The sequence below is a fragment of the Cottoperca gobio genome, chromosome 5, assembly GCF_900634415.1.
Source record: "Cottoperca gobio chromosome 5, fCotGob3.1, whole genome shotgun sequence".
Taxonomy (NCBI): Eukaryota; Metazoa; Chordata; class Actinopteri; order Perciformes; family Bovichtidae; genus Cottoperca; species Cottoperca gobio.
The window spans coordinates 23,614,299-23,626,572 of NC_041359.1; the positions used below are offsets into that span (position 1 = coordinate 23,614,299).

Here is a 12,274-nt window from a genome sequence, read left to right on the forward strand (position 1 = left end):
TGAACTTTCCTTTAAGTTGCCCTTTTGATATCGCACTGATCAAAGGTTTAGTCTGTAAAATAAATGTTTGTTTGGTTGTTTTGCCTTAAGACAGTTTTATATATATATATGTATATATATATATATTTTTCCTTTCTCCATCTTTAGCCTGTCCTGTCTTACCAGGCGTCTACCACTGTGAGGCACTATGAGGAGGCTGCCTTGCTAAAGCACGGGACGGACAAGACGGACAATTAAATCAATGAAAAGACAAAACCGCAAGATGCAGCAAACAACCTGTTTTTGTTTTCTACGCATTTGTACAATACTCATAACAACACGATGGATTGGTCATGAATCTATCACTGATGATGTCTGAACTCAAACGGACCAAGAACTGAACCCTCGTACACACACACAAACACACACACACACACACACACACACACACACACACACACACACACACACACACACAGGAGGACAACTTTCCCACACTTTACCGAGGACAACAGCCTTACGTCATTTCGATGATCTATAATCAACTGAAGCCCCCACCTTCCCCCGAGCTCCCTGAGTACCACCACCCAACAACTGCACGCCCCCCCCTGCTTCTAAAAGACAAAAAAAGAAAAGACAACACTTCTTACTTCCTGGTGTGTTTAACTGACTGACTGGGACGACGTTGTTCTTATGATGGTACAGTTTTGCCCCAATGAGAGTCTTTGCTCTGGCCTTTCGACTGCCCCCACCTGCAGTCTCTCAGCATTCATGGTAGCACTGAGAGACTGCAAAATCACAGCATCTCAATTAAAGAAAAACTAATAACACTGTGTTAAAACGCGGCACTATCCCCTTTAATACCTTCTTTTCTTTTCTTACGGTGCAACTAGGACATCAGTGCATTTTGTGATACTTTTTGATAGATCGCGGCTGAAATACTTTAGAAAAGAGTGATTTAAATAAGGGATCATGAAGGATCCCAACAGTGACACAAACGCAGACAAAAAGCAAAGAGAATATTACCAAAAACAAAAACACACAAGCATATTGAGTGTACTGACGTTAAATCTCACACGTTTGTTAATCCAAACAAAAAAACATCCTCCAACACGATTCCCATTTGTATATTAATGAGCCTGGAGCACAATTTGGCGCACATTTCCCAACATGGCATCTTATTATCATGATTACATGGGTGGCTATCCATGCTGTTTCACACCAATTTAGAATTAGGTACAGTACACGCAAAGTATGTCACTTGAAAATAAACTGCAGTGAAAAGATTTAATTCCACTACATTAAAAGAGCCAAATCTTAAGTGTTGCTCTGGTGTCGTGTTAATGCGAATGGATTTGTTATGCTGAGAACATGACACACTTTTTTTGTTGTTTTTTTTTAAAGAAGAATTTCCCTCCTGCACTGTGACTCAAAAAATGCTCCTCGTCGTGGAGTCGACACGCATCTGTGGGTCCTCCCCTGTGTGCACTACCTGCTGTGCGTGCTGTATGCCTTGTCTCTGTCTGTCCTCATGGGAGTTTGGACTGCTGCTGTTTACATCATTGTCCACTGTCCTTGTTTCTGTGTGCTGCAGGAGATGTGAGGCATTGAGCTCCTCTCCAGAAGATAGTGTGTCTGACTGTTACGATGGTTTGTGTGCGGTACCGTGGCTGCGTCATTGCCACTCTGTTCTGACTGTTAGCTTCCACTGACGATGCATGTTGGCAGTGTTTCTTTGTGTTTTTGATGCACTTGGCCTGAGCAGTCTCTGTATGTACTGTAGCAGTGTCTCGTCTCTTCTCACTCATCTCATCTTGCTTTTTGTGTTCCCTCCTCTCTTCGTTACACGACACCAATACAGCGATTCATCCTCATCCCTCCCCATGTTCCCATTGTCGTCATCACTCCCAACATTTTGTCACGTATGTTTCTTCCATTTTGTGTGTCACCAAGACAACCTGCTCTAGTATGGATGCATAATATAAAAAAGCATTACACTTTAATGAGCAGAAGCTATTTAAAGCAAGTTTTGGTGGCATGATTTGGCTGTGCATGTACCAGTCTTTTTTAACATTGGTGTTTTCCTTGTGTAGCTCACCCCAGCGTTCAAGTTTCCGGATACCAAGCTGTGAGTTGAAGGGGAGCAGCCGATGTGAGTGTGTGTGTTGTTGTTAGCGGGCAGAGCAGAGGGAAAAGAGGTAGAGAGAGAGAGAGAGAGAGAATGAAAATGAGAGGTAAGCATTATGCAACGTGCAGGGCCAACCAGCACTACTCTGACATTTAGATCTCACTCTGTATATCCCCTGCTCCTCCACTGCCCCCAATATGAATCCCAACACACAGACGAAAGGTAACCTGTCCCTCATCACTGGCTACACAGGACCTGTGTATCACTCCCGTCTCGAGTAGGAGGTGATTAGAAAGGGTCAAGTCTATTTCCTGGCCTCCATGTGACTTTCTGGTCTCGTCATGTAGGTACTGTTATATTTAGAGCACTGTAGAGCATTAATGATATAAACCAGGAATGATCTATTGATTCAGGTCTATTGGAGGTAGAAACTGGGAGTTACGAAGGATAAACAGAAATGTAACAACTTGTAGAGAAGAAAAAGAAACTGTACCAGCATACAATGCTTTGCCCATGTTCGTGGACAGAGTATGGTTTGTCAATGAAAATGTGATACTGTTTCAAATTTCAAAGCAATATTATATTAATGAAAAATTAAATAATACAATGACAAAAGAATCCCTCTCAAGTCTGTTGTCAGCTTTGATTTAAGGTTAAAAAGTAAAACACAGAGAGAAACATCACCAGCTGTGGAAAATTTAAAGTGACAACATATACAAACAAGGTTGGTTATTATTATACTTCTAGTGTTTCCCCTGCTGTAAAGATTAGTGGATGGTGACCAGTCTGTGTTATATTCAAGTCACAGAGCGAAGCATCTGATTTGTGGCCAGTTCTTAAAAATCATTATTTCTGTGTTAAAAGTATTTCCAGAATCCTTAATCCACAATGTGAATCAAGGCGACGGCCGGCTTCATTTGATTGCCTGTAATTGCGACGTGTTCCCTTTAAGCATGCGTCATCAATGAAACATCGATCAAATGTGAAGCCTCAGTTTACACTTTTTAGATCTTGTTCGTTCTTAATTATGTTATTAACACGGATCTCTGTCGTTAAACTGCTTTATTCAGTGTTTTTATTGGTTTTAACGACCTAGTCTGTTTGTTTTGGACCTCAGCTGATAATTCTGCTCATGGTAAATGAATCCAAACCGGGAGAAGCTGCGACAAACTCCCATGATCCCACGCTACTTCACAACATCACCAAACTCCGTCTTCTTCTTGTTGTTTTAATTGAGGGACTCCTCGCGGCAGAACATTACATATTGTGCATTTAAATAAAAAAAGATTTTCAACCAAATATCCAAGTTGTGACTAAACCAAACAAATGGAAGCAAGAAGTGACACTTCATGATACTTGATTGATTTGTACGACACAAAGTTTTATATCAGTTATATTTGTTTATAATAATGTTTATTTGCATTCTATTATATTTATATATACAGTCTTGTGCCGTACCATATAATACTTCAAGCTACCTGGATTAGTTAATCACGTTGCAGTTTAAATAAAATCTATTTTATGGGTTTTCAAAATATTGTCAGGAATGTTATGTTTGAGAAAATGCTTCCCTCTGTGACTTGTGCAAGTTCCTGCTCGGCACTGTTAAAGGACCACTGCCACTTTGGTTTTATGTTTTGACTTGTTTTAAGAACCCCTTATGCTAACCATTCTGAAAAATGATACTATAACCTTTTAGACATTTGTATGCATTGATGTATTTATTTTCGTACGATATGGAAATCTGCTGACTAGCTTGAAAGACTCACAAACTAAAGATGACATGTTCTCAAGAGAGTAATCTGAAGCGCTGTTTAAGCTTCCAGTTTCTTTGCTTTTGTGTTAAGCTTAGCCTGTTACAAGTGTATCCAGTAATGATTTACCCAGAATATTGTTTAACATTTCTGAACAGAATTCTGATACCTAGTGAAGTGCATCGTGGCTGCCGAAAAATGGAAAATGAATCAATTGAATATTTATTTACAAATAAGCGCCTGTTTAGTACACCACCTCCCACTAATATCAACACCTGTAGGGGAAACATTGAGTATAGTTTTTGGTTTATAATCAAAGGTGCAAAAAATAAAACACTGCATTCAGAACAAAGTGCTCAGTGTCTTTGGTAAGTTATACATAAACATCTGAGAAGAGAAACCAGCTACATATTCAAATTAAAGCATTATTTACAAACTATCAGCATAATCTTTGGTACTTTTCCCTGAGGGTGTTTATCTTGAGATGAATTAAACCAAACAAATATGTTTTTTCAGGCAATTGATCTTTTCAAAGAATCCTGTTGGCAAGAGTCTCTTGTTACGACTCTTTTCATTAACACACTACAAACTATTTGTTACTCTTGTCCGGGTGAAAACTATTGCTCATTTTGTTTCACGCGATCTGTTATGTTGTCTTAATGTTGTGTGCACTCAAATGTGTGGTTAAGATGCACCAATGCAATAATAATTAAGTATCTGCCTGATGCTTTGATTTATACTTTTCTGTTTAAACACCTACAAAAATATAATAATAATAATAATAATAATAATATACATTTTGTTTTCTGCTGCAGACTGTAAATGTCTTCACAGTATTTACACTCTGTAGCGACACATTCAATGCCACATAGAAACTTATGTTAAGGTCACCAGGGGTTGTCTGGGTCGCCCTCAGCCTAGCGTGAGTCCTCCCCGGTCTCGGCCTCTCCTGGTGGGAACAGCAGTTTTCCGAGGATGGGTGCGTAGAAGGGACCAAAGACCGTTCGGTTGAAGTGAACGATTCGCCCAAAGGCTGTCCCCAGCTCCGTTAACTCGGCGCTCACCAGCCTGAGGGGAGCAGGCAGCTCTGGACTCGTTTTAGCAGGACCCTGCAGCATGGCCTGGAGGAAGCCCTGTACCCTTTCTCCTGTTTGACCAAGGGGTGAGGGGGAGGAGAGAGAGAGAGAGAGAGAGAGAGAGAGACAAGAAGTTGGCTCTCTGCAGCAGCACACATCCAAGTTTTAAAACTTCCACGTGGACGTGTGATAATCCAAACTAAATGACATTATAACGCATGTTCTCTCCTACAGATTAAAATATACTACCATATATGCACCGCATTATTCTGTGACTATTTTGATAATCAAATAATTGGAGAAATGAATCCTCTGGTTCCAGTTCCTCAGATGTGCTGCTTTTCTTTGTCATATATTAGTGCAAATTAAATATTTTTTGGTTTTGGACTGTTGGTTGGAGAAAACGATTGATGTGAGGACGTCACCATAGCTGTCAATTAAGAAAATAAGGGCCGGATTAATCATTAACGAAGTAAGCGTTACTAGCACGGCCTGTGTCTCTGGTCGAGTGAAAATGGTACATCCCAAAACTAAGAGTTTTCTAAACCGCACCTTAAAATATAACCAATAACCAGCTATAAATACTTGGAAACTTAAATCTGATATTTGGATTTATATCATTCCCCCCCCCCCCCCCATTTGTGCTTCAATAATCACTGTGTAGCCCTGTTGTGCTCAGCCTGACCTACTGAGTGTGCGGACAGGGTTGTTGTGCTTCCACAGCTCAGATATTTGTCCTTTCAGCAGATCCTGGCTCTCTTGAGGCACCGCTGTTCCTCCCTGGCCGTGCACAGCTTCGGTCACCAGCTGCAGCACTGTCTCCCCGAGCCCCAGCAGCGCCCCCTTCAGGTCAGCTTCTCTGCAGCACCGATAACCAGCATTAGACAAATTACCAGCAGCCAGCAGACTATTAGACGTGTATTAAATTAGGCCTATGAATTTATCCATTCATGGAAGTCAATAAATAAGGGTCTTTAATAACATCCATGCCCCTCAGGTTTAGATGAAATTATGTTTTAATAAAGGTGATAAAGGGAGATGTAGCCTGTGCTAAGTTTTATTGCAGCGTGGAGTGTGAGCAGGCCTCGGATATCACAAGCTGCTGTTCCACATTTATCCACTAATCATGACGAGGCTTCTCTTGAACAGAAAGAATGAGGTTAGCTGGATCCGTTCTGACAAGCTAGTTTCCTCCTGTCACCTCCATTGGTTTCCTTCTCATACAATACCTGTTCCCCGTGACAGCGAGTACATGCATCACCAAAACCTTCTCTTACCTGGTCTGACTGCCCTCCAGCAGGGCAGTGATGGACCGCCTGAGTTTACCTACAAACCCCTGCAGGGAGAAAACGATGCCCCCACACTGAGCGCTGGTCAGGAGCAGCACAGATGCCTCCAGGAGCAACATATGGAGCCGCTGGCCCAGAACGTCCAGGCGGGCTCGGTCCATCAGCACAGCCTGTGTGTGGAGGTCAGAGGGTTAATCACAGCAGAGTTTCAGTTTAAATATGAGCCGTTGCAAAGAAAACCAACAGATGCATCCAGATGACAACATTCTGGGATGTGCATAAAGTTAAAAAGTTGTACTTGGACCAGAGGGGGTCATTTTGCATTTTGCCAAGAGGTACGTGGCAAGATTGTAGGGTAGCTCTACTAATTGGGGAAAAATCTGATCTATTGTAGGGAATATAATAAAAACAATATGGAACTAGTTATCAAGTAAGCAGAGAGGTTGAACCATTGAGCTAAAAGTAATAGCCAAAAGAAGCCTTAAAGGGACAGTTCACCCCAAAATCATAACTATTTATTTCCATTATATTGGAGAGAAGGCAGACATCTGTCTAATTTGTTGATATCTCCAATACTCGACAAATCTAAACCAAAACAAGCTTAAGCCACTCCACGTGTTAGTAATACAAACGCAAAGATGACTAAACCACCTGAACATTCACTTTAATTCTATGAAGACATTATTGTAGGCTAAAAATATCTACTTTTAAATAATGTAAAGTGTTAAGTAGCATGGAGAAAAGAACACATTTGAAACATGATGGGTGATGAAGGAATGCTTGAGTTCATCTGACAGCGCTGTGTCAGTACATCAGACTGAGAAGGTGCTGCTTGAGCTCTAATGTGCTGTCACATGCTTCAACACATGCAGCGGGGTGAGGAGGAGGAGACTGAACATTTCCTGATAATCAATACAATATCACTCAAATGAAAAGTGTAGTGTGTGATGTAATGTTTGTAGGCTGCAGCTGACCTCAGGATATTTTTCGTCTTGTCGGTCCCAGTCTAGCAGACGCATGTAGGCCCGGTTGAGGACAGCGGTGGCGCTGACAGGGCCGCGGCTGTCAGGGCTGGGTGACTCATCAGACTGAGCTCTGACGGCGGCCGCCTCTTCTAACGCTGCTGCCTGAAGCCAAGCGGTGGTATCGTCCAGAGAAGCTGGAGAGAAACAGTAACATATATCATGACAAAGACAATAATTACACATGAATAAGATCAACTGCAATGGCACTGAATTACCAGAGGATTCACACGGTGTTGTGATTGATACAGACAAGGGTGTATTATTCAGCAGTGTGTGTTTAAGTGTGTGTTTAGGGACTATGAGGAATAAAACCAGTTAAAATATGCGAATAGCACAATTGCTTCACAGCGTCTGTACCAAAGATGAGAAAATGACCTGCTATACAAACTAAAATATTTCTGGTAAGAAGACATTTTTTACATAATACTATTCTACTTATTAACCATGTGAATTCATTTGCTAATAAAATGTATTTTGGTAGACATTTCTTTTTTTAACTAGCCAGCTGTACTCAGAATATCTGAGAGTCAGAGGTCACTGATTGGCTCCTCACTCAATCTGTGAGAAGCTGAAGAATGGCAGGACGGTGCTTTAGAGCGAAAAGGGTCAAAACCAGTTTAATTGAAAACGTGAAATATCCAATGATCATAAATTTCACAGTAACAAAGTCACCTTTCTCATCTATCACTCACACTGCAGCAGTCAGGTTAGAGATTTAAAGATCATTCCTCACCCGGCTGCTGGTCCAGGATCTGCTGGAACTTGGCTCTCTCGTACCGCACGGCCTGCTGCAGGAGGTGCGGCCTCAGGCTCTGGATGGTGAAGTTAACCATGTCGCTCTTCATCAGGCCCAAGACGCGGAAGATCTCCCTGAGGGAAGGTCAGGGGATCAGTTTTGAGGGAAATAGCTTTTGGGATGCTTCAACGAAAAATGACAAATGCAGCAAGCTACATTTATTTATTTAGCAAGAAGAAAAGGGAGCAAGAGGACAATTTACTAAATAAATCTAAATCAACAACTGCAAAGAAAATAAATAGTTTTTTAGATGCTTTTAAAAAATTAATATATTCAGCAGCTGTATGGAAACAGTTGGATACTTGATACTTAAATACATATATATATATATATATATATATATATATATATATATATATATATATATATATATATATATATATATACACTATACTGTCTATATAGACACAAGCTTCGTCTGTAAAGATAGTGTTAACCTGCTCCTCACCTCAGGAGTTCCACGGGGTCCCTGAGGTCCCTCAGTACTCTGACCTCTGGGTCTCTCACAGGTGCACATAAAGACGCCATGGTGTTGGTGATGTATCCTGCCAGTCTGTGCAGATCCAGAGCTCCATGATCGACCTCCTGCCGGATCAGCTCCATGTCCAGCACCTCGTCCAGCTGAGACCTCAGTCTGACGTGACCGGGCAGCAGCAGGGACTGAAGCATCTAAAAGGAAATAAGAGGCGGCTTTTAGTGGAGTTTACATACAGACAATTTAAGTTTACGCGATTAATCAAAAATATAATGCCTAGTCGATACTAGGTCGATATTATTGGCCGTTTTAGATTAAAGCAGATGTTCTGGTGTCTGGCTGAATCCAGTACAGTAATGCCAAAGATGTGTGAGATCATTTAGAAAGGTTAATGTTATACTACCCACCTTTTTCATATGTGTGTACATACGCTATATTGTTTTTATTATTGTTTTAACTTAATTGTATATAGTACTTTTTTTAATATTTTATATTTGACTGCTGAGCTGACATGCTGTCTCTCTCAAACACATTTCATTGTACCGTTGACCCTGTGTTAACCTACACATGACAAATAAAACTTGAAAACTATTTATTTTCCTGTGAATATCAGATAGCTCTAATGAGCATGTGAGGTTGGCCATGTGTTTATGTGTCAGCTGTCCATGCTGTATATACTATGATCTTAATGGGGTCAAAGGTCTCAGTAGACCTTCTTCCTCTGCTACTAATGCCTCTGATTTGATGCTGTACACACTTACAGTCTTGACTTCCTGGAGCAGAACGATAGCATGGCTGTAGTTTGGAGGATTGTTGTTCAGCTGCTCTTGAAGACTGTCCCAAAAAGCCCGATGAACGATCTCCGTCACTCTGCCCTCCAGACTACAGAGGGAAACATTATTATTTCTAAAACAGCTCAAAGGAGACTCTCAGTTACTTTTGGAAATAAGAAGTCGCTTTAGCTGTGGAGTGTTTTTCTCGCCTGTCTGGAGGAGGGCTCCTGGGTTTGAAGCAGAAGTCTCTGTTCAACACTATCTCATGCGCGAGGTTCAGGTTGGAAACACAATTTTCCAGCTCCATCAGACTGGATAATGAGGCGGTGGGTGGGCTCCCTGACACCACAGACAGGACACACACACCCTCAGATAATTAAAACGGCCACTGTGGTAATAATTCAATGACTAATGGTCGCTGAACGTGTCTGAAAACAATAAGTGCCATAATAAAGCTTCATACCTGTGGGAGAGTCAAGTTTTTCCAGACAGGGAAGGTCAGTGGGGGAATCATCATCAGCCTCGTCTCTACGATTTGGCATTTCAGCAAAAGTCTAGACATTTAAATTACTCAGTAAATAATCAAATCTACAGAGATACAAATATTAAGAGCTGCAATTATTTGTTACATTACATTACAGTTAATTTAGCCGACGCTTTTGTCCAAAGCGACTTGCAAAAAGTGCAAACAATCATGAGGATGCAACTCCGAACAGCAAGAATCTTGCAAGCACATCAGCTTCAAGTAGGTGAAATCATTTAAGTGCAGAACAACAGCTTCAAATAAGCCAAATAAAAGTGCAACATACAGAAACAGTAGAATACTAATTCAACTATTAGCTACAAATAAGCCAAATCAGTTATTATATATAACTGCAAACCAATAATTATAAGTAGATTATTCGATTACTCTACCAACAGAAAATGAATCTGCAACTATTTTTTGATGTAATTGATTTATTGTTTTTGGTTATAATTCAAGCAACAATGCCACAGATTTAATAGATCCAACTTTGTACATGTGAAGATTTGCAGCTTTTCTTTGCCATGTATGATAGTAAACTGAATATCTTCAGCTTTTGGACAGTTGGTTAATTAAAAAAGAAATCCGACTACGGCTGTGGGAGATTATAAGTATATGTATTTTCTGACAAGTTATAGACAAATTAGACAACTTATCTGCCGACTGATTGACAATGAAAATAATTGTTAGTTGCAGCCTTAGAAATATTATGATTAAACAAATGTGCTATCGTGGGAGTTAAAACAGGATTTTAAAGGAAAATAAAAGTGGTGGAATAATCTTTTACTTGATTTAAAAATAACAACACATAGTGTAGTAATACTTAAAGTAATGTATTCAAAATTGTACATCAAAATGTAAATGTACTCATGGCCCATTTAAGAATAATGTACATTGTATTATTGCATAATAGCTCATTACTAATGCATTAATTTGTAAAGGTTGGGCTAATTGCTATAAATACTTGTTAAAGTTATACAGATAGGTAGCTCGTGAAGTTCCCCTCAGAGATTAGTAAAGTCATATTTATACATAATACATCAGGATGTATTTAATTAATCTGAATCTGTAAAAAAATAACTAAGTTATCAAATAAATGTTACTAGTAGAGTAACAAGTACAATAGTTGCCTCTGAAGTGGAGCTAGCATGCTAATGTTGGCTATACTTCTAATGTTACTCCACTAACGTTACATTTGTCGAGTCAACTATTTATTTATTTAATAGCTATTTTACCAAAAAAATGTTTTAGACTAACTTCTACCAGAGTTACTAACGTTAGTTTAAACAAAACCCAATACATAATCAGTTATTAAAACATTAACAACATTAGAAATGTTACTATATGATCAAAACAAGCGTAACATTACGCAGTAGCGACAATAAGACCGTTTTTAGAAAGTTACTTACCTATTGTTGGTATTTCGGTAAATGTTTTAAGACTTAAAAACATCAAACAATGTAAATGTTCCGACTGAAACGTTACATAAACCGTTAACCGTTAACGTTAACCGTTTATCGTTCTACCTTTTAAAAATCTCGAACAGCATCAACGGTCAAGTTTGAACCTGGGCTAAACCATTATAATCAGGAAGGGGTTTATAAATGACAGCCTTTGTTATCGTTTGAACACATGGTCTAAACCTGTGTGAGTGATTGTGTTGCGATATTAAACGTGGCTATGAATGCATTTAATTATTTACCTTTATTAATTTATGTGTAAAATACAGAAAAAGACGAAGAGGGCTGCATTTGGTTTGCTCCGCTCTCAAATCAAAAACAGTGGGCGTGTCTAGCGTACGTTTCTGCAGCAGCGTGTCAAAGAAACTCATCGTACCTGTACCTCGTTTGTGGAAACAAAATGGAAAGCGGTAGGTGTGTTTTTATAGATGGGCCATTGTATATTGAGAACATTTCAGCGTGGACAGTTTATGTATTCAGTCTGTGGTGAACAGCTGGAAATATCGCGTTTCCTATAAACCAGGAACTTCGAGAATATGCACTGCAGAGGATTAACAGTGTAAACAAACACACGTGTAATATGTTCCAAAGTGCTACTTTTGTATTATTTAACAATACACTTTTCTAGATACTGTTTATGTACAGTGTGTATACCTCTATGTATGTGTTGCTCCCCTTACCCATGTCATACCATCTACACTTCCATGCACTGAAGAAACAACAGATTTGTGTTTATCTTTATAATTTTGTCTTTTTGCTTTTAACTTTTCCTACACTCCCTGTACCATTTGTCTTGTAATGTTATTATTGCTGTAGTAAAAGTTGTTACAAATATTAGTTGGTTAGTTGGCCAATATAAAACCAACAAAACCTAAATGAAAAATTGTAATTTCTCCAAAAGAATTATTCAAACACATGGTGGTTCTTGATTTTCTGCTTTTATAAAATTGTAAACCAATTATCTCTCGTTTTTTAGATTCTTGAAAAAACAAGAAG

The 12,274-nt window shown here is 39.5% G+C and overlaps 2 protein-coding genes across 8 annotated transcripts in view; one reads left to right on the plus strand and one right to left on the minus strand.

Annotated features, from left to right (window-relative positions):
• Positions 1–4,048, plus strand: part of anks1ab (ankyrin repeat and sterile alpha motif domain containing 1Ab) — a 39,383-nt gene extending 35,335 nt beyond the window's left edge. For 4 of the 7 annotated variants that reach the window (XM_029432552.1, XM_029432553.1, XM_029432557.1 and 1 more), the window contains one exon: positions 148–4,048. Coding sequence is in view for 4 of the 7 variants with exons in the window: in XM_029432558.1 (XP_029288418.1) it covers positions 148–237 (90 nt within the window). In the remaining 3 variants the exon portion in view is untranslated. The remainder of the gene's footprint in view (positions 1–147) is intronic. The other 3 variants (XM_029432554.1, XM_029432556.1, XM_029432559.1) reach the window with 1 other exon arrangement.
• A 22-nt stretch (positions 4,049–4,070) lies between these two features.
• On the minus strand, positions 4,071–11,370 carry LOC115008765 (T-complex protein 11 X-linked protein 1-like). The gene is made up of 10 exons (XM_029432560.1): positions 11,228–11,370; positions 9,759–9,849; positions 9,505–9,634; positions 9,284–9,404; positions 8,496–8,716; positions 7,985–8,121; positions 7,201–7,385; positions 6,215–6,396; positions 5,623–5,796; positions 4,071–5,008 (listed from the first exon to the last, which is right to left on the minus strand). The coding sequence occupies exons 2-10, from the start codon at positions 9,835–9,837 to the stop codon at positions 4,960–4,962; spliced, it is 1,278 nt and encodes a 425-aa protein (XP_029288420.1). The 5' UTR covers positions 9,838–9,849; positions 11,228–11,370; the 3' UTR covers positions 4,071–4,959.
• Between the last annotated feature and the right edge of the window lie 904 nt (positions 11,371–12,274).